The sequence below is a fragment of the Rhinolophus ferrumequinum genome, chromosome 4 (assembly GCF_004115265.2).
Source record: "Rhinolophus ferrumequinum isolate MPI-CBG mRhiFer1 chromosome 4, mRhiFer1_v1.p, whole genome shotgun sequence".
Taxonomy (NCBI): domain Eukaryota; kingdom Metazoa; phylum Chordata; class Mammalia; order Chiroptera; family Rhinolophidae; genus Rhinolophus; species Rhinolophus ferrumequinum.
Genome location: NC_046287.1, coordinates 100,129,074 through 100,151,496, shown reverse-complemented (window position 1 = coordinate 100,151,496; position 22,423 = coordinate 100,129,074). Strand labels below are relative to the sequence as shown.

At 37.2% G+C, this 22,423-nt stretch overlaps 1 protein-coding gene across 6 annotated transcripts in view; it reads right to left on the bottom strand.

The window, feature by feature from the left end:
* PAN3 (poly(A) specific ribonuclease subunit PAN3) overlaps nt 1–22,423 on the bottom strand; it is a 137,926-nt gene that overhangs the window by 9,099 nt on the left and 106,404 nt on the right. For 5 of the 6 annotated variants that reach the window (XR_004422803.1, XM_033103822.1, XM_033103824.1 and 2 more), the window contains 8 exons: nt 17,871–18,032; nt 17,269–17,385; nt 17,080–17,181; nt 12,936–13,101; nt 11,735–11,825; nt 5,653–5,792; nt 3,127–3,256; nt 2,623–2,687 (listed from right to left, as the gene is read on the bottom strand). Coding sequence is in view for 5 of the 6 variants with exons in the window: in XM_033103822.1 (XP_032959713.1) it covers nt 2,623–2,687; nt 3,127–3,256; nt 5,653–5,792; nt 11,735–11,825; nt 12,936–13,101; nt 17,080–17,181; nt 17,269–17,385; nt 17,871–18,032 (973 nt within the window). In the remaining variant the exon portion in view is untranslated. The remainder of the gene's footprint in view (nt 1–2,622; nt 2,688–3,126; nt 3,257–5,652; nt 5,793–11,734; nt 11,826–12,935; nt 13,102–17,079; nt 17,182–17,268; nt 17,386–17,870; nt 18,033–22,423) is intronic. The other variant, XM_033103821.1, reaches the window with a different exon arrangement.

Genomic DNA, 22,423 nt, shown 5'->3' with positions numbered 1-22,423 from the left:
AACGAAACAACAAAAAATGAAATAGATATAAGATAGCACTACCAGTACTAGATTGTAAAACGTCAATCATTAAAACAGATGCTGCTTTAAACAAGTGGGGAAAAGCTAGACTACTTAAGAAATAGCTTTTAGATCACTGGGTAATCTGGGGGAAAAATAAAATTGAATTCATATCTTACATCCTATATAAATTCAAAATACATAAAAAATTTTAATATGAAAAAAATGAAACCATAAGTATTCTAGAAGAAACCATGAGATAATTCCTTATAATCGTGCAGTAGAAAAGGCCTAACTTTTTAACTATGACTCAATCTAAAAGTATACAGGGAAGTTTCATCAATTAGACTACATATATAAATGTCTGCATGGGAAAAAATTAAGCAGAGTCAAAAGTAAAATGACAAACTAAAAAAAAAACCAGATTACTAAAGGTAAATCTCTCCAGCTGCTATATATCAAAAAGAAAAACAGACAATCCAACTGAAAATAAAAATGAGTAGGCAGAAAAGGAGACACAGATGAAACAAAAGCATAAAAAAAGACAGGCAACATGCTCAGTAATACAAAAAACTGCATCCATCTAGTTGGCAAAAATCCAAGTTAGAAACACTGGTTGGTGAAAGACACTGATGCACTCACTGTACGCTGTTAACCCTTCTGTAGCAGCTACCAAATCAGTGACCTTCCCACTGACTTCACAACCACAACTGGACCTACACTTACGCATACACAAAATCAAGCATGCGTTTAAGTCAGTCCCTGCAGCATGGTTTGTATGAGCAAAAGACTGAAAACAACCCAAATGCCCACCAACAGGGAACTGGAGAAACAGTGCACCCACAGGATGGACTATTACATGGCACAAGCCACAGGAAGCAGACTCTGGAACCAGACCACCTGGATGCGAATCCTGGCTCCTACACTTCCTAATGACATGATCTTGACCGTGGTCTTTAACCTCTGTAAACCTCGATTCTCTGTTTAATGGGAGAATTGAACAGATGGGAGCACTGACAGGACATGCATCACACGGTTGTCATGAGAATTAAGTCAGGGCATATTTGTAAACTACTGCAAATAGTGCTTGGTACACACTAAATATTTGAACAGAATGATTTCCAAAATGTTATGAGAGAAAGAGCAATATACAGAACACTGTATGGTTTACAATTTGTATACGTTAAACACCGAGGGGGTAGGAGGTGGTGGAGGGGGGAAATAAGAATATATAGTCGCAACTTGAGAGACCATGAAAATTCCCAGGCTGACAGTGAAGGGAAGCTCCAGTCCTCAAGTGCGAGCGTGAGCAGGCTTAAAGCACAAGCAGCCCACCTGGGAACCGAAGGACAGAAGCTCCAGGGGCAAGTTCTCTGAGGAGAACTGATGGGTTACCTATTTGGGGCCACAAGGAAAGGTGGTTTATAACTCTGGCAGACAGTTTGGAATGAACTGGCAGTAAATATTTTTTTTATTTGCTTAGTTTTCTATATAAGATAATTATTAATTCCATGAAAACAAAACTCAAAAAACAAAATACAAAAGAAATGAAATATGGGTTTGATTTGCTATGTGGTGTAGCTATGAACAATATTTACCTTGTTATAATAATGTCAACACTAAATAGATTTAACTCAAAATTTATGGATTAAATGAGAGACAGAGAGAGAGAGAGAGAGAGAGAAAGAGAGAGAGGTTGGTTGATTGATTGTGTGTGTTTTCAGTTAAGAAAAGGGATGTGAAAGATAAAGCATCTTCCACAGGACAAAACCATTAGCTGAGTTAAGCACTGAAAAAAATCAAGAAAAACACTATAAGCATACATTTTAGAATAGAGACATAAATTCCAGAACAGCCAAAGGTTTCTAAAAAATGGTCCAACATATAGTCATGTTTTCTTCATTTAGAAAAATTATTAAGGAAAGTACTAACTGAGTCTTTTAACTTTGAAGAAAGGGAAGGGGATTTGAATTCTGTCCAAAACAATTCCTCAAGCCACGACACTTATCTATCTGTCCTGTCTCTATTAACAGCGGTGACACTCCTGACTGTAACTTAAGGTCACAGAGCTGCAATACTGCTGTCTTTGACAGTTACGTCGTACACACATCAACTCTACTTCTTTCTTGAACATATGATTAACTTACAAATGAGGCAGAACTAAATGACAAAGAATGTGAGATGGTGATGCTTTTCCAATGTCACTGACATGACAGCTGTAAATAATGCGCTTTCAGAGGAGATAGGAGGCAGCAGGAACTAGAGATTTCTGAAGCCTCTGATCTGCCCAAGGTAAACGGGGTTGACCAGGCTTCAAAGAGGAGACAGGGTGAAGGCAGGGCTGATGGTCATAAAATATCCCTCCTGTGCAAACCACGTGGCGATTTCGAACACAGTGCATTTCTGTATGTGTATGTGTGTGAAATCCTTACGACAACCACGCCCAGGCTGTGACTGTAAGACACCACCCTAACAGCTAACAACAATAAGTTTAAGATCACTTCGCAGGAGAATTTTTCTTTTTCCATAAATAAAACCAGTAAGAATAAGGTACACTCATTCTTATTATGCAAAACAGAGCCCTTGATTAAAAACATATCATAAAATACTGTAAATCCTTACTCCGGCCTCTCATTGATTGTTCCCAATTTTGCTAGAAGCCTAAACAGTCTTCCATTTTGAACCTCCTATAAAACATTTTAAAAAGAGAGAAAATATTAATGTTCCAGCTAACTGAATATAAAAGTAAAAGTTTACAAAAACTGGTACCCTGAACCAATATTACCTTTAAACAATAAATCCTAATATCCCCACCTTTCGGTTATACTTTTAAATACAACATGTCCATGTCATTCAATAGCAAGATTATGCAACTGGTCATTTCTAAGAATCGTTAAAATAACATTAAAAAAAAAAATCACGACTTTATCATGTGACTGTAGCAAAGCCATAAACAAAAAGAAGAAAACAAATGCCCAGAGAACATAGGAAATTAAAATACTGAATATTAAGTTTGGACAAAAATATCTGCAAACAATCTTGGCCAAGTCTGCACTATACTGAGCACGATAATGACTACTCACACACACAGAGGCGAGTGTGTACACTCTCTTAACTACGCTCTACCTTTGCAAGGTCTTCCTCGATGACATCATTTCTCATTTGAGCAGCATCCAATTGAGTATAAAATCGAGCACCGATCATGGGCATGATGTCATTTACACTTCGCATCCTGTTTTGGTCAGTCAACAGATACCTAACCAAAATAAAGAAGAATCACTTGAATGCCAAACGTGCGATTTAAAAAACAATGTAACCCACAAGCATGTAGCTACTGTTGCTACTGTCATATTAGTGCACACGATTTTGAAAACATTTTTTCATGCAAGTCAAGTTCACTTTTAAAGCTTAATAATTCTCTTTTCTCTAGAAAATCTTAAGAGCCAGTGGAGGGAAAAACTGTAAACATGTCTCTTTCTCTACTTTTTACGTGTTCTGAAATAAGAAAGGAAAATTGAATAGGGTTACACTTACCATTTCCACTCTCAAACCCTTCATTACAATGGTGGGAGATGAAAAGATTGTTACAAAATTTTTTGGAGAGGTGAGATAGGGGGTGGTTGTAGGTGGGGAGATTTTCCCATTGCTCCTCGGAAATAATTTTTGAAACTAAAATCAGGTCAATTTTGATAAGTCAAACGAGCCTCAGCTTTTTAGAAAGCTGTCCTCTGCTCTGTGACTTCATTTATCAATTGTCACGGTATATTTATTTCTGAGAAATCTTCATGCACTAACACACATCCGAAGAGACCAATCTATCACTATAACTAAGGCAGAAAATATCACGTTTCAAAGGGCTACCTTCTGGAACACAATAATTATTAATCAACTATTATTGCTTATTCTGATAGGTAAGCCATTTCCTAACCATTCTCACTCTCCCTCCCACTCTTTCACTCTCTGCTTATAATTCTGTCTTATTTTCTTCATTGGACTTATCTGCAAACATCTCACTCGTTCACATGTTTATTAACTCCTCCCCATTAGGGTGGAAGCTCCAGAAGTTGAGGATGTGTTCACATTGCTCAGTCTGCAGCATCTGGCATCTAGCAGGCATTCTTTGTTAAATAACTGAATGGTTATATTCAGGTGGATAATCGATGTCTCAGCTATTCATCTGTAATTACTCACATATTTATATCTACCTACTCACATTTAAAGTTATTACAAACTATGAATTTGGCGAGTTACCTTTCTATGTCTCAGTTTTGTCTTCTTTAAAATGGAGCTAATGATTATACCTAACTTATAGAGTTGTTGGGAAAGTTAAGCAAATTAATTCACATTAATCAGTTCGAAAGTGCCTGAAAGTTTATTGTTCTATAAATTTTAGTTATTGGTTAGTATTAAAGTAGGACCTTTTTGTTCCTTTATTAAGGAACATGTCAAACATTTATACGAGTAGAGAGAACAGTATAATGAATCCCCATGTACCTATCACCCAGTTTCAATAATTACTAATGTATGGCCACTTTGTTACATTTATATTCTTTACTCTCACTTTTTTTTATAAAGGAAACTTTGGAGAGTATAACTTGAGATTAGAGACATCCTAGGTGTTCAAACTAAGGCTGGGAATCACTGTTGTGATAGTATCTGAAACAAATATTTTCATTTAAAAGAGAAATCATCTTAATGATGATTAATAGGAACTAGGTCACCCCTGGCTTCCAGCGCTGGCACAACCAGGACACATCTCCCCGAGTAGCGAAGCAGGGTGGGCGGCCCCACTCTCTACCCCACAGTTCCATACCCCAGGGCTAGTCCAGAAAGAAACTGCATCATCCAGGGCTGCCAGAAAGATCAGAAGGAGCAGCTGGGAGCTAAAAAGACTGAAAGGGATTGATAACCTCTAACTGCTTCTAGAATGTAATAGCAAAATCCTCCAAAGAGACTTCCCAGCGTCCGTTCTCTAGAATAACCTGTGAGGGTCATGGCATTCCCGAGGCTGGAGGTGTCTCGGGCAGGGAGCCCACTGTGGTGACAGCGGTCCTCAGTGGTTTCTCTTAAGCCGAATTCCTTTCACACCTACCCTCATGGACACACAGGGACCTTTACACGTGCCTCCTGCAATGGCTGATCTGGCCGGAGTACGGACCCAGACTGCCCAGCGTTTGTTTACAGCTTCCACATAGACACTGACCACCGTCTAGAGCAGCACTGACAGAACCTTCTGAGATGATGGGATACTCTGTGTCTACGCTGTCCGCTATCAGCCAAGAGCCACGTGTGGCTTCTAAGCTCTTGAAATGTGGCTAGTGCAAGTGAAGAACTAAATTTTTCATTTTATTTAATTTCAATCAGTTTAAACCTAAAAGGTCACAGGTAGCTAGTAGATACCGATGAGGGCTTTAGAGAGTGCCCTCTGGCAAAAAGTTTAAAACAGCAACTAATTTGAACACACTGGTTTATACATTTATTCCAAGAAATATATACTTAGCAATAAAGATAAATTACAAGTTGTTTAATTGTGCTTTGCCTGATTTTAACTAGTAGGAACTAAAATAAACAGATCACTGTTAAAAGGCCCTTATGAAAAAGCTCTTATCTTGTATGATCATTATATACGTTTAATCATATATTAAAACTTACAAAATCAGATTCTTCAGGTCAGAGGAGTAGTTGATTGTCACCAGTTCCATGGCTTTCTGTAAATTCTCTCGCTGAATTCCTGCTAAAGAGTTGCAAGCCAAAGCCAACACAACTTTTCCTAATGATATCAGATCTGCTTGCTGACATGAAAGAATAAATGCAACTTGTAATTTCTATTTTATAGGTACAACTTTAATACACTGACACGACTGCCTGCATGGGAAAAGCATCTTTACAAGGAAGCTGCAGAGCTCAGCATCGTCTGGAGCTCACTAACGAGACGACTTGGGGTCTCTACACCAGACTCTCCTTCAGTAGGTCTGGGCTTCTCACTGCACCCAGGTCATTCCGGTGAAGGAAGTCCACGGCTGTACTGTGAGAAACAGTACTCCAAGCAATTCAAATGCCAAACACAGAATTGCTGCATTAATTTTTGTTTCTAATTTTTAAATTAAACATAGCTGATATTCGTACGATTACAAGAAATTTAAGGCTAGTTATAGACATTTGGTTTACTATGATCATGACAATTGATATGTACTTTTCCCATTTTCCACAACGCCTAAAATACAGTAGAGTTTGAAGAACTGTTTGAAGACAAGTTATTCCATTATTCTAAACACAACATCAGCATTACCTGATTTCAGAGGACGTTCTGTAGAACACTGAAAATGTTGCAAACCCCATGATATCTCATCTGTCAATGTTCTACATGGACAATTTTACTAACACTGCAACTGATCTTTCAGCTCTGTAACCACCTTGGTTTCCTCCATTTTCTCTTTTTTCTTTTTTAGGATTTACCACTCTGAGGCTTCCTTCTAAAAGGATTTTCAAGAGATAGCTGGTTGAATTGAGGTAAGCTCTCCTTTACCTATTATAACTCCAGGAAACAAAATGGTCGCCCCAAGTGGCCCTGCTTAGCAGGTAACTACTATAATAATCATCATCATAGGCCTGGGAGAATGGAGTGGCTCAGAGTTAAACGAAATCATATGAAGTAATTTTCTACAGAAGACTTCCATAACTCTTCCAAATCTGAGATCTTATCTGAATTACTGGATACATGTTCATTTACTGAATATTGGTTTAGTATAAGGAGTTTTCAAACCTAGCTACACATTAAAATCATCTGAGGAGCTTAAAAAACACAGAAAAAATCCTCTAGCAGCCATCCCCTCATCCCAGTTCTGGTGTTATTAGTCTGCAGCAAGCTCTAGGTGTTGGTATTTTTCAAAGCTTCCACAAGACACTCTGATACGCAGCCAGGGTTGAGAACTACTGGTTTTGTGGAATGGTATATAAATTGGTATATTTGCAAAATATATTTCAAGGCAATCACTAATGAAACTTTAGCACTATACAGCTATCTTTAACAATATTCTACCCAAATAATAAAGTATAAGGAAGTCAAACTCCATTACTAAAATAACCTGACAAAGTTCAAATTTAAAAATGTATCCAAAATTAGCATTTGTGAAATCTGATACTTTGAACTTGAGATCCTAGAGTCAGTGGAAAAACTCATTAGAAAAACAAATTACTTTGAATCTATCAGGACAGAGATACTAACGATTCCTGCCAGAGAAACTTTTTAAAATGTCATTAGGTACAGAGTTAGCAGCCCAGAGCGGCAGGAGGGAAGGTGGCAGGAGCACTGCTGCCGCCATCTTTGTTCCCTGGAGGGCACTGCCATAAATGAATGCGGCAAGGGTATCCCCCTCAGTCATTCTCAAGATCAAGTAAAACACTGCAAGCTATATTAATGAAATCATAAACATGTTGGTCAAGAGAAATCAGGGCATGCAGAAGCTGACTGGAAATTTCTACAAGTGTTGCAATCCAATGTCATCAGCAAAGCACACTGCAGTTTATTATTTATGAAGTTTCTGAGCACCATGTACCAGCTTACAGCCTCCCAATGCTTAAAATAGGAAGAATTTTCAGTTTAGCTCCACCCTGAGCTGATGCTGTAATGAAACCTCCCACTTAGAACATTCCATTATTCCCTACCGTGAGATAGGAAAACAAAAGTCCAAGACGGCTGAAGGACTGCAAGGGTTTAAAAAACTAAGGACATCTGATCTGAGTACATCCCACTACCTTCTTAACGCTGACTCAAGGTGGAAATACCCACTTTTAGAAATAAAATATGTATGTCACACAATCCAAATTAAATTAGAACGGATTTTTTTTTTTTAAAGGAGGTTAATCAAGTCCTGCTTAATTGACTTTAAACATCATAAAAACTCAGTAACGCTCTCTCCTCTCCTTATTTCCCAGCTAAATAAGTTTCCATTTGTTATTTTGCTTCTTACCACCATCTGCCTTTTTCCCCCATTTGTTGAATTCTGGAGGTTTTCCCCCCAGCTCATTTTCAATTTCTTCCTGATTCTTGATTTCTTGATTTTTCTGATTCTATCTATGGCTCTACTTATGTCCATTTTACTGAAAGTCAGTCTCTAGTCATGTGTCTGAAACACACTATGAAAAGTAGGCTACAAAGAAACAATGCACTCCTTTCTCCTGGGCCCTCTTCTCTGTAAAATCACAACCCCCGTTTGGGACTATCTTGGATTCTCTCCTGTATCTTACCATAAGCTGTATGAAAAATCTTTCACACACACATAGCCACCTCCTAAAAAGAAAACAAAAGAAAACCTGATCGATCCTTTACTGCTGAAAAATAAAGGGAAGGTGACAATGGGTTGAAAGTAGCCTGTATTTATGAATGAAGGCAGCTGCTGACTCACCAATCAGTTTCCCCAATGCTTATTTAACTAAAAGTTGTTTGTTTGGAACTCTGGGATTACTATTTCTAATGAAGAATTTTTTTCAAAGTAACCACATAACCCATAACGTAACTGAAATAACATACATTTGCAAAGAAAAAAATGGAAAATACTGCTGTGATAAAGAAAAAAAAATCAAACTAATCTTATTTTATACTAGTAATGAAAATAAAAAGGACTTCTATTCAGAATAGAGAAAATGAGATACTATAAGCCTGTTTTTTAATGCGGACATGGGGTTTCCAGATACTTGCAACAGAGATTGATGGCACTGATTCTAAATAATGTCTAATTTCTCTCCAAAAATTTATTGTTTTCCTGGATATATGAAGATCACTAGAATTTTAATAATCAATAACCAGTCACTTTTAGCAGCACAAAGATTATGAAGAAATATCTTCAGAGCCAATTAGGTAGGCAATTAAGTGTAAGGCAGAGATAAGAAGGAAAGTAGCAAAGAAACAACCACCCTAGATAGAAAGAAGGAGCAAATCTTTCCCTTAGGCAGGAGCAAATAGCTGCAGGGGGAAAACGTAGTGTCTTCCATACGGTGCCCACTAGATGGCGCTGCCGACCAGGGCAGCTTGGCTGCTGTGGAGGTGAGGAGGGCACAAGCACAGGTAAAGGAGGATGTGCCAAGTCTGCAGGCCTATTTTGGCTATTGTAAATAACGTGGCAATGAACATAGCGGTGCATGTCCTTTCGACTTGGTGTTTTCGTTTTCTTTGGATAAATACCCAGAAGGGGAATTGCTGGGTCGTATGATGCATTCACTTTTAGTTTTTTGAGGACCCCCCCCAGTTTCCCATGGTGGCTGCACGAGTTTGCAATCCCACCAACAGTGTGCGAGGGTTCCCTTTTCTCCACATCCTCACCAACACTTATTTGTTGACTTTTTGATAATAGCCATTCTGACAGGAGTAAGGTGATATCTCACTGTGGCTTTGATTTTCATTTCCTTGATAATTAGTGATGTTGAGCACCTTTACATGTGTCTGTTGGCCATCTGTGTGCCTTTGGAGAAATATCTTTTCATGTCCTCTGCCCATGTTTCAACTGGATTATTTTTTTGTTACTGAGTTGTATGCATTTCTCATATATTTTGGATATCAACCCCTTATCAGATATATCATTTGCAGATATATTCTCCCATTCAGTGGGTTGCCTTTTTGTTTTGTTGAAGGTTTCTTTTGCTATGCAGAAGCTTTTGTTTGATGAGTCCCCTGTGTTTATTTTTGCTTTTGTTTCCCTTGCTCGAAGGGATGTGTCCAAAAAGGTATCACTCAGACTGATGTCAGATAGTTTACTTCCTATGTTTTCTTCTAGGAGTTTTGTGGTTTCAGGCCTTACATTTAAGTCTTTAACCCATTTGGAGTTTATTTTTTGTATATTGTATGAGAGAGTGGTCCAGTTTTATTTACAAAAGCCAAGATATGGAAGCAACCTAGGTATTCAACAATAGATGAATGGATAAAGATGTGGTGTACACACACACACACACACACACACACAGAGGAATATTATACAGCAATAAAAAGAATGAAATCCTGCCATTTGCAACAACATGGATGGACCTAGAGGGTATTATGCTGAGTGAAATACCGTGTTTCCCCAAAAATAAGCCCCTGTTAAGACTGTCAGCCAGATGGATGCATTTAGTACGTTATGACGATGTTCCAGAAAAAGATGACATGACTGTATCTGAATAAATGTAGATTGTTGTACATGAAAAAATAAGACATCTCCTGAAAATACGCCCTAATGTGTCTTTTGGAGAAAAAATTAATATAAGACCCAGTCTTATTTTCGGGAAAGTGCGGTATAAGACCTGGTCTTATTTTGGGGGGAGCACGATAAGTCAGGCAGAAAAAGACAAATACCACATGGTTTCACTTACACGTGGAGTCTAAAAACAAAACAGAAAGAGACTCAGAAACAAAGACCAAAGGGATGGTTACCAGAAGGATGGGTAAAAAGGGGAAGGGGAATATGTGTATCAATAATATTGTGATGAGTTTGCACGGTGACAGATGTTACTAAAATTAGTGAGGTGATCACACTGTAAGGTATAAAAATGTTGAATCACTATATTGCACACCTGAAACTAATATAACCAATATAAGATTGTATACCAACTATATATATACACACACACATATATATACTTAAATTTAAAAAAGTTAAAAGCCTCTCATCTAAGGAAAACACGTCCGCATACAACTAACTGTGATGAGTGGCTCTTAGTCTTGGGGACCTCACTGTCCATGGTTCAGTAGCAAAGGGTTTATGCATGAATTGGAATACTAAACCCTACTTAGACTCTACTTCTCAGTCTGTCCTTTCCTTTTTGTTCTGAAATTTTGTCTTATAATAAAGTGAACTAAAATCTTCTTTCCAGATTCAAACAAAAGAAGTTGAAATGAGAAGGGCAATGGGAAGGGAAGGTGTTGCCTTATATCAAACCTCTGTAAGCTCGTAAGTTTTCAGAAACACCACAGATTTCTCACACATAAAAAAACTAACACTGTCTTAAAATGACAGTCGCATATCCTCCAAAAAATGTGAAGCACTGTAATACAAACTGAATAATCTGAAACATATACTTTAAACAGCAATGTCACTTGCACAGAGTAATAAACGCTAAGCAGCTACATGTAACACAGGTACTTATTCTCCTACATTTCAGATTCATCAAGCAATAAGAAATAAATAGCTAAGAACATAATGGGGCCTAAACCCACACTATTATTACGAGATCAGACTATAACCAAATTCTGATAATGTACAAGAAGAGAGTGATAGGCTCTGATTAAGCAAAAGAAACAAATTATTTCAAAAAATGGCAAGACAACACTATTCCTTTGAAAATATTTCTAAAATCTTCAGATTGGTAGTGGGACATCTGTTCTAAAAGTAAAAATAGCAGGTGTGATAGGTGTGACTGTAACACATTAAAGAAATACAAAGTAAAATCTCGTTTAATGTAATTCATTCAGCTGACCAATTCATCTGCTTTAATCCCTGCTGAGGACCAATTTCCCAGTCACATAAATACATTTTCATTTGAGCAGCTAGAGTCTCTGACACCATCATCAGATCTGTATATTCCAACTTATTAGGGCTCTAGACTAACTACATCACAGTGATAAAGAAATTCATGCTCAAAGTTTGCCCCAGAATAAATTGAAGTCTAGACTTAAAACCCTGAAGTACTTTAAAATAAACAAAATTTGTCTTAAAAAAAAAATAAAGCCTTAAGTTATTAAATATTTATGTTAATTCTTACTCACCTGGTATTGAGCCATTAATGCCAATGGATTATTATTCTGACTGTTATCAAATGTTAAAACATCAAATACTCCCACACAATTTACTCGCAACCTTTAAAGACCAGAGAATTTAAAGAAAATAATTAAAATGAGATTTTAAAATGATACACTAGTGGAAATTTAACATTTCCTGTAATATTTGGAAGGATCTCAGAATATTAGCCACTCGGACCTCCTCTCCTACCCCCATATAACCTCTACCAACTACTATTTTAGAGAGGAGGACATTAAGTCTCACAGATATCAAGTGACAGACCTAAAGCTATGAAAGCCAGGACTGTAAGTCACATCTTGGACGACTAGGCCCAATGGTCTTTTCACTGCACCAAGCTGCTGCTTGATTAGTTTCATGAAAAGAGAATTAGTTAGCTTCCTAACACTTGCTGAAGATATACTAGGCATCATGCAAAGCATTTAACATGTGTTGATTCATTCAATGCTCTCAATAATCTTTTGAGATAGGTACCTTATCAATGTGGAAGATGGAGATAGTAATAGTACCTGTCTCATAAGGTTACTGAATACACAGAAATTAGGTAACTTGCTCAGGGTCACAGAGACAGTAACTAACAGAGCCAGGATATGAAGCCAGGTCACCTGTACGAGATCCTGAGATCTTTATGCTACACGGCCCAAGACAATTCTCAAAGTTACAGCAACTCAAGTGACACTTTGCTGAAGTCTAGGTCTGTGTACTTAAGTCTCTCTCTCAGTGGTTTTCAAAGCATAGGACCCAATCAGCAGCAACAGCATCACCTAGGAACCTGTTAGAAATGCGAGCTCTCAGGCCCCACTCCAGGTTTCCTGAACAAGAACTCATTCTGTGCTTACCAAGCCCTCCAGGTAATTTCTGATCCATGCTAAAAGTTGAGAACCACAGGTGTACGTAGAAAAAGCTGTACTGATATTACTTCTGTATCCCCCAACCCTAACCACACATACCTCCCAAACCCGTGGAAGATTCTTGGTTAATAACCAGGCACTTCATTAAGAATTCAACTTTTTTTTTTTTTTTTAACTTACAAATTAACTCAAAGTCACAGCAGTTCTTCTGGATGGAATATATGAAAAGGTAGAATTAAGACAAATCATCATGCTCTGTTTTAAAGCTGTCATAGGTTAGACTCGCAGTAAAGAAAGCCAAAACTCAAAATGCTAGTACCTTGTCTTGCCAGTTATCAAAATCTTTGTTGGGTCCATAACGCGACATGCCAAACCTGCTGTATGAATGGTACGCAATGCAGAACTGAGTTGGACAATATATGCCCAAATAAGAGATTCTGGCAACAATCCGGCATGCTGTCTGGGCAATGGTCCATCGTGTTGACCTATAAAGCAAATAAAAACAAAAAAGACATCTGCATTTAAGTAATCAACTAGAAGACTAAAACATTCAAACCAAAATTAATAGAGAAAATTAATTTGCATTCATGGCACAATTTGCCAATTTATACATATGTATATACATAGAATTTAAGTTTAGTCTATTAGTAAGAATTTAAGAGACAAACCCTACATTTCCTATTTAGGAGATTATACCTTCATATCGTCAGCAGTGGCAGAGCTCTCACCGAACTGCTCTTCTCTGTGACCATTGTAATTATTGAATAATAAACAAAGATTATTTAAAGAATTTATATTTAATGGTGAACCAAATAAATGTAAATTCTGATTAAAAACAGGAACTACGGAGATTATTTCACTTACAATGTGGGTAATCCTAGCCTATATAATGGTTGAGGCATGTGAGAACTGCACATTCTGTGGATTGAGGGAAATGATTCCCTACCATCATTTATGTTGAATATTTTCTTATTCTCCTCATACTGCTCAGCCTCTTTTATTACAGCCATGTCGGTTAGATATAATATCCAATTCACAAAAACATAAATGAATGATGAAACACGAAAATAATCTGGTCTACCACGAAAAGTAATCATTTTGATTCTATCACCTCTTGTAAGTGCTTCCTGATATTTTTTGGGTCATTGTTACCCCTTAAATCAATAGAAAAGGAACCATATAAATTGAATCTAGATTTTATAATTACAGTAGCCCCCTTATCTGCAGTCTCGCTTTCCATGGTTTCAGTTACCCACAGTCAACGGCGGTTCAAAAATATTAAATCGCCCCAACCATCAACACTGTCTGCTCCTGACACCCAGCCACTGACATCGTTCGTCATGGCTTGATGGTCCAGGATCTCCCAAATCAGACATTCTCCTTCTGACGTATCTTCAGGTCAATTAGGAGTCTAAGGCTACATCACAATGCCTTCATCATTCACCTCACTTCAATTCACCACATAGACACTTCATCATCTCACATCATCGTAAGAAGGGTCAATATAATAAGATATGTTGAGAGAGAGAGACAGAGAGAGAGAAAGACACCATTCGCATAATTTTTATTATAGTATACTTTTATATAATTGTTCCATTTTATTATTAGTTATTGTTAATATTTTACTGAGCCTTTTATAATTTAGATTTTATCATAGGTGTGTATGTATAGGAAAAAACATTGTGTGTGTGTTGTGTGTGTGTATCTGTGATTTCAGGCATCCACAGGGGATCTTGGAAAATAGCCCCTTCAGATAAGGGTGGACTCCTGCATTTCAGGAAATATAACCTTGTAAGTCCAAGTGTTCATATGGTTGTAAACACACCTTTTGTGAATCAGGTCTAAAAGCAACACAATTAACTGGTTAATTATGGAGATAATAAATAGCAAATAGGTACCAATGGCTTAGGATAAAATTTCCAGAAAAAAGCAAATATGAAATTCAAAAACTGCTATCCCTTAAAACTGAAAATAAAATCTGGAAAACAGTAGTAGATGACTCAAAATGTGGCTCTAGGGCGGCCAGGCAGCTCAGTCGGTTACAGCGCGAGCTCTGAACAATAGGGCTGCCAGTTTGATTCCCACATGGGCCAGTGAGCTGCGCCCTCCACAACTAGACTGAAGGCAACGAGCTGCCGCTGAGCTGCCAAGAGGTAGAGCTGGATGGCTCAGATGGTTAGAGCGAGAGCTCTCAACAAGGCTGCCAATTCGATTCCCACATGGGATGGTGGGCTGCGCCCCCTGCAACTAAAGGTTGAAAACAGCGACTGGACTTGGAGCTGAGCTGCAGCCTCCACAACTAGATTGAAGGACAACGACTCGGAGCTGATGGGCCCTGGAGAAACACACTGTCCCTCAATATTCCCCAATTAAAAAAAAAAGTGGCTCTAGTGATAAATGCCAAGAAAATGTCAAAGGTGACTATGAAGAGTTTAAATAAAACTAATATTTAATAAATGCAGTAATAAGGAGAAGGGTATTTACAGCACAGGGCTTACTATGTGTCAGATTCTGTCTAGTCCCACATCTTCTCATTTTAAACCTCGTATCCCTACTCTTACATGGTATGGTATTATTATCATTCCCATTTTCTAAATTAGTATATTTCTTACAATATGCAATTTTTTTGTGCTAAGTTAAATAATATAACATTAGAGTCCTATCTATGTTTCTACAAATTTATACAATCACTGGCCTTTCTTCTTCTTTTTTTAATACTCACATTGGGAGAACAGAGATTGTCTTGTGTTAGAAGTTGCTGTAAATTAAAGTGTATGTGGTATGGTTTAGGGAAGTTACTACCATGCTAACAATACTTTCAAATATTAGAAAAAGGGACTGATTCCTGTGAAAAAGTAAAAATATTATATCAAATTATCAGTCAACACCAACAACATAGTAATTAAGATACAAAAAAAAGCTGGAAAGGAGTGCTTGCTATAAATCAGCGGTTCTCAACAGGGGTCATTTTGCGCCCCCCCCCAAAGGACATTTGGCAATACGTGGAGATATTTTTGGTGTCAAAACTGAAGGAGGGGGTTGCTACTAGCATCTAGTGGGCAGAGGCTAGGGACACCGCTAAAGATCCTGCAATGCCCAGGACGGCCCCACAAAAATAACTATCCAGCCCCAAATGTCAACAGGGCCGAGGTTGAGAAACCGAGCTATAAATTACAGCCAACAGTCATTTCACAGGTGGTATTACTAAAATAAACTTGAACAACTACAGCTATATGCATCTATAAGAAAAGTCATACCACATCCCCTTCAACAAAATTATGTATGTGTCTACAGATGACACGGCAAAGGGAAAAAAAATGACCACACTATATGACCAGATTTTTAATGTGAAACAGCCATGTAACCACAGCTTTCTTCTTTCAACTGTCAGAAAGCAAAGTTACAAATAAACAGAAGTAATATTTCTTATCCATAATTAGAGTCCTTAAAGGAGTCACAATCCAAAAGACACTATCATGTGGACTCAAATCTTTCTCCCTCCTTAGTTTCTCTACACGTGTATTCAAGAAAATCTTTAACGTATTGAAAATCATGGCAAAGAATGCAGTGCTTCTTTCCTGCACCCAAATAAGAAAATGATGCATACCCTTTTCCCTCCTCAAATAACAAATTGGTATCTCAAAATTATTTAATTTTACTCTGAAATGACTTACCCTCTCATAAACATTTGTCAGAATGTAATTAAAACATTTTGGTTCTTTGCAATATCTGAACTACAGAACAATTCTTTAAGGAAATACTAGAAAGGGGCAAAAAAAGAAAATACTCCCCATTTAAATAAAATTTATTTTGAAGACTAATTCTTTAAGTGACACAGAACCTTACCTTTAAATAAAAGCATTAGTTTAGAGAAATAATTTCATAAACGATATACAGTTACATTGGACTCTGTGGAAGTCATTAAATTATATTCAGAAAATATAAAAATTAAGGGGAAAAGATTATAATAAATGAAAAATGCAGTATGATATAGAATAAAAGAAAAGAAAAACAATGCGAAAGGAAACAAACAAACAAAAGACACTAAGACTGGAAAGAAATATACCAAGAGATCAATAATGGTTGTGTTTTATGTGCTGAAGCCACAGAGGTTATTTTTCAATTTACTGGATTTTCTAAATCATCTCTATTCAGAAAGCATATTTTTAAAAGAAAAAAAATTAAGAGGATAAATCTTTTATCATATTCTCAGTTACTGAAATTTCATATATCTATGAGTCCTTCCCAACCTATCTTCATCTACAGCTATACACATACTACGTTATTTCCTAACTTGTTACAGATTGACCCCATTTCTTTAAGATATTTTTTTTGAAAATGCAGTAAGGTCTTTTAGCTGAATGACTACAGGGATAATTAACATGTATTTTAAAACACAAAATGACTCTTCCACAGAGCAAAAACATTGATCAAAATACAGCTCGCCTGCATCTTTTTCTTACCCCACTTTCTCTTTGTGAAATAGGCATCAGCATTAGGGTCATTAAAGTGTCTGCTCATCATAGTCTCTCCTCCAGCATGGAAATCATATGCAAACACAAGAGCTTAAAATAAAACACAAACACTCATTACTGCAATCTGGCTTCAAACAGTGAGGCCCACATGCAGAAAGACAATTACGAAGTACTTACAAGGCTCTGCAAACGCTTTAGTGGTAAATACCTCACGCAACGTTACAATATTTGAGTGCTGAATTTTTTTCCACATATCGACCAACACCATGCACTTTGTGTTAACAAGACGAAAACCTGAAAAAGAGAATTTTTTTCTACTCAACTGGAAATGGCATCTCCCCCCTTATTCCATCAGAAATGTGAAGAAAAAGCCATGTTTTTTATATATTATATATACAGAGGGTATACATATTTTAAGAAAGGAAAACTGTATTAAAATTATAATAATCACTATATACCGATAACAAAAGATGAATGCAAGTCATGTTTGACTTCTGCAATGACAAGAGGTGCCAAAGTGGTTCCCATCAGCGTCCAGACACTTCTGATTACGGTGAACTACAGCTTGAGCAATGTTGACCAAAGTGTCCACTTGTATACATTTTTTTGGCACCCCAGGTATATATGTCACTTATGAGATACTAATTTCCAAATGAAACCATAAATTTATTCATTATCATTTAAACTCATGTATTAAATAGATAGAAATATTCAAGAACGTTTGAATAACCTTAGCCTCAATCATATGCTCCTAAAAGAGGAAAGCTTATCGCCCTTACCATGTATCCTCCGAAGGCAATATGGCAGATCATCTTTGCTATTTACAGCTTTGTAGCAAGATGTAATGTATCCAAAATTACTGGATTTCTGTATCCGGTTGGGCGGTGGCAGTGGTTCTAGAGGGAATAGGCTATGGTAGCTGTCAACTTCTGTAGGGACTGCTAGAGTAATTCACAGGAAGATGACTTTTAACTCGCAGGCATTCATAAATCTCTCAGAGTAATAAAGAAGAAATCAAATCTATAAACTACTAGTATCAACACACACTTGTACTCAAGAACAGTGTCAACATTTATAACAACTCTATAAAACTGATTTCACTATCAATAAAAATAGGCATTATAAAACAACCAAAGAATAAAATTTCATGCATCAAAAATATTTATCTTTTATAGCACAATACAAGAAACATTAGAAATAATTTATCACTTAGAGATATTAAACAGTTCTGATTCTGATGTTGAACAAAAATCAAGATAGATTTCGCTTCTTTAAACATTTTATTTTGTATAAGATATATTTATACAATGGCGTTAAGCTATGAACTTTTTTTTGAACACATAAGAAATTCAAAACAAATAACATTAAATTGGAGAGTGTGCATATGTGGTATGTCTGTGTGTGTATATATGTATAAATACAGCAATCTGTATTAAAACTCTCCAACCATTCAGTAGAACAGCATAGTTTTAACCCATAGCAAAATATGAAAGGAAAAAAATAAAATTACCACCATGCCTGCCATATTCTTCAAAGAAAGCAAAATTATGTTTAAGGAAATATAATGCATTGGGATTTGCTCATGATACTCTGCTAGGCATTAAAAACTTGAGTCCCAATTTGTTGTTTCTTATAAAGACTAGAAAGCTGTACATGAAAATGTATTTGGTGGTTGGTTTCTCTACAGAGTACAGGCAATTTATTTTCCTTTCTTTATTGCTCCCTATTTTCTAGAACAAACATGTATCAGTTTTACAATCCAAAAAGACAAGTAGTTTTTCAATGCCTCAGATACAATCAACTACATTTTCCAAATGAACAGCTTCCATGCTGTGAAATGTCTTGAATGACTTACGAATGCTCACGATATTTCAAGTGAAAAGCAGATAAGTGAACATGCAGAATATGCATAGAAAACCATCTAGAAAGGAATACAGCAAAACTTTAACAACAGTAACCACTGAGTGGGAGGATTTTTCTCCTCTACACTATTCTGTATTTGCCAGATTTTAAAATAAACATGTTTAACACTGTTTTTAAAACATAGTGATAAATAAATAAATCTTTTAAAAAAAACTCACAAATAAAAGACAACTGATAATTTTTGATCTATGACTGTTGAAAAACACCAGTGAAACCCAATTAGGAAACCTCTAATTCCAGAAGACAGGTTTAAAAGGACCTCTCTGCCTTTGCCAAATGCTCACAGTCATTACCTTTTAGTTCTTGAAACCAAGAGATAGGATTCCCTACTCTTTATGTAAGGAAAGTTAAGGATTACACATCTAGAGGGTGTAGAGATACAAACCCAGGGCTCGTTCTGTAGTCCTGTCCTCTTAACCCTGAGATAGCATTCTGGCCACAGCGCAAAACACGGATTCAATGTAACTTTCAAACCAAGGTCAAGTGGCATGTCCTACTGAGACAAAGGCGGCGTAGTGGCAGTATACACACAAGTGAAGACAGCTGTAACTCGCTCATGTATTTTTATCTATTTGAAGGATCAGTGTAATTCCCACAAATGATAAATAAATTTTGTCTCCTAGCTATTTCATAAGCAATCAACTTCAAATTAGTAAAAATGTACTGAGTACCTATTATGTATTATTAGCGAACCCATATTAATGAAATACGGGTTCTTTTTAGGAGGGTTAGAGATTTATATAAAATATAGTACAAGGCAAAATAGCTATTAAAAAGGTACAATTCACCATGGAACTGGTTCTTAAAACTTCAGCACCCTTCACAGTTACCTAGAGGTTTGTGAACACAGTTTGCTGGGCCCCATGTCCAGAGTTTTTGACCCAGTACGTCTAAGGTAGGGCCCAAGAATTTGCAATTCTAACAAGTTCCCAAGGTGATGATACACATGGAAACACAGAGAAGGGAGCCATTCCCAAGGATATTACGAAAGATCTCACAGAAGACTTGGCATGTTTTCTACAAAATGAAGGATGAGGCTGCTTTCAATGAGCTAAAACGAGTGGAAAGAGAGTGCTTTATGGTAAACAGAACACCAACAACAAACAAGGCCTAAACGTGTGCACTGTCCAGGGATGGTGAAATCTCACGTAGTGGGAGAACACAGAACGCCACAGAGGAGGCGCCGAGTGGAGAGACAGCTGAGAGAGGTGTGTTGGGATTAAATCACACGGAAATTTAAATGCTATAGTAAGGACCCGAAATTTACTCTTCCAAGCAGCAGAACTTACATCATCAGTGGGACCAAGATCATGTGAGAGACACAATCAAAAATTGTATGCTCTTAACTCCTTCATCCCTTTGCCTACTTCTTCAAACAAGTCATCCTGAATTCCATATACTGCAGGGGAAACAATTAGGCTGCAGCGTAAAACTACGCATTATCTAAAGGATACCCGGCCATTGTCTGATTCTGCTTCTATAGAAGACAATGTGCACCTCTGCAAGCCGTAGATTACCGACAGCACTGCCAAGTAGTTCCTGCCTACGCACAGGTGGATTCTGTTCCGCCTGGTGGGGGTGCAACTGACTCCCCTCCTCCTCTGTGCAAAAGGCAGTTTGCACACTCATTTCGTCACCCTTGATTCATAAAGTCTTATGTGACTGACTCCCCCATGACTTAAATCTTTAATACGTGCTCATTTTTAGATCTAGACATCATTTTACTTTTTTTTCAGAAAGTCCTTTTTTAACACTACATTTCCCAGTCTCCCTGAAATAGTCATATGTGGTCTAATATTAACCTTAAAGACTGCACGTTTCCACTAATAGACAGGAATACTAATCGACAGGTTCTGCTCCGGTTTCCAGTCCAATTTAACAAGTGCACAAAATTCAGTATGAATCAAGTGCATAGGAGTGCCTCGATCGCTGCTAGTCATCAAAAATCAAAGGTAATCAACTTGGAAAATTACATGGAGCCTCAGTCTTGATTTTAGCCCCAATTTTTAGTCTGGGGTCGAGTTCCACAAAATAACATTAAAAACAACAAAAAAAATGTTTAGTTTCTTTCCTCTATTCAACCCTACTTCCCCTCAAAGAACGCACAGAATGACAGGTTGGATCTAAAATACTGACTGACATCCACTGGGGTAAATCCACGGCGGTTCTGAACCTCAGCGCTGCTGACACACTGGACTGGCTCGTTCTTTGTTGTTGGGACTGCCCTGTGCATCGCAGGCATTTAGCAGCAGCCCCGGCCTCTACCACCAGTAGCCAGTCACATCCCACTGCCCGCTGTGACAACCAAAAATGTTCCAGACATTGCCAAAATGATCCAGGAGGGATAAAATCATTCCTGGTTGAGAACCACTGACCTACATGAAATAAATTTTGATTTCAAAGATGAGAAGTACTAATTTGATGGGAGTACAACATATGGAATGGAAACAGAAAAAAGCCAGACCAAAGATGAATAAATGAATCAAAGTGACAAAGGTTAATAGTAAACATGAGACATGAAAAAGATAAGTTAGAGCAGTGGCAGAAAAAAACACATATTAAAACTTGTTTAAACCCAGGTGCAGAGAATTGGATTAACCACAATCTTTAGTTGGTGACACTCAAATTGCTGGTTCATGTCTATACATGGCCTGCTTCTATTTAGTTAATTATTCTTAATAATATAATAAGCATCTACAAGCTCAGCAGGCAAAATGAAAGCTCAGACCTTGACTTTAATTTACATCTAAACATATGGTTCTCGCTACCAATCTTTGCCTTCCTTCTCTTTCTTGTCCTTCCCTTCATATAGTTTCATTACACCTGCACTGTAGTTCTCCAAAGTTTATTATGTGTGTGTGTTTATACATGCATATGCATATATTCATGTATTTCCATAAATGTAAGTAAATACATATAAATTTTAGTTAACTTTATAAAAAAGGTATCATGCAAGGTATAGTCAGTTGCAAGGTATAGTCTGTTGCAACTCACTTTTGTACTTCATGTTACATCACTAAGATCCTCCTGTCCTGTTCCATGTCAGAGCACTTTCTTCATTTAAACTGCTGTATAATGTCCCACTGTCTGACAAGATCACAGTTAATTCATCCCGTCCTTCAGATGGGCATGTGAATTGATCAAGCTTCCTGCTATTGTGAGCAGTGATATTATGGATACTTTGTACATTTCCTGGTTGAAAATATGTAGGACTTTACCTATTATCTAAGAGCAGAACTGCTGGATCACAGGGAACAGAGATAGTCAACTTACGTTTTTCCAAAGTGGTAACAGGTTCACCGAGTTACACTACTGACAGCAATGCACTGGAGGACCTGCGACTCCAGATCCTAACACTTCAGATGGTCAGACTTTATTTTATTTGTATCATCAGTGATGTCCAATATCT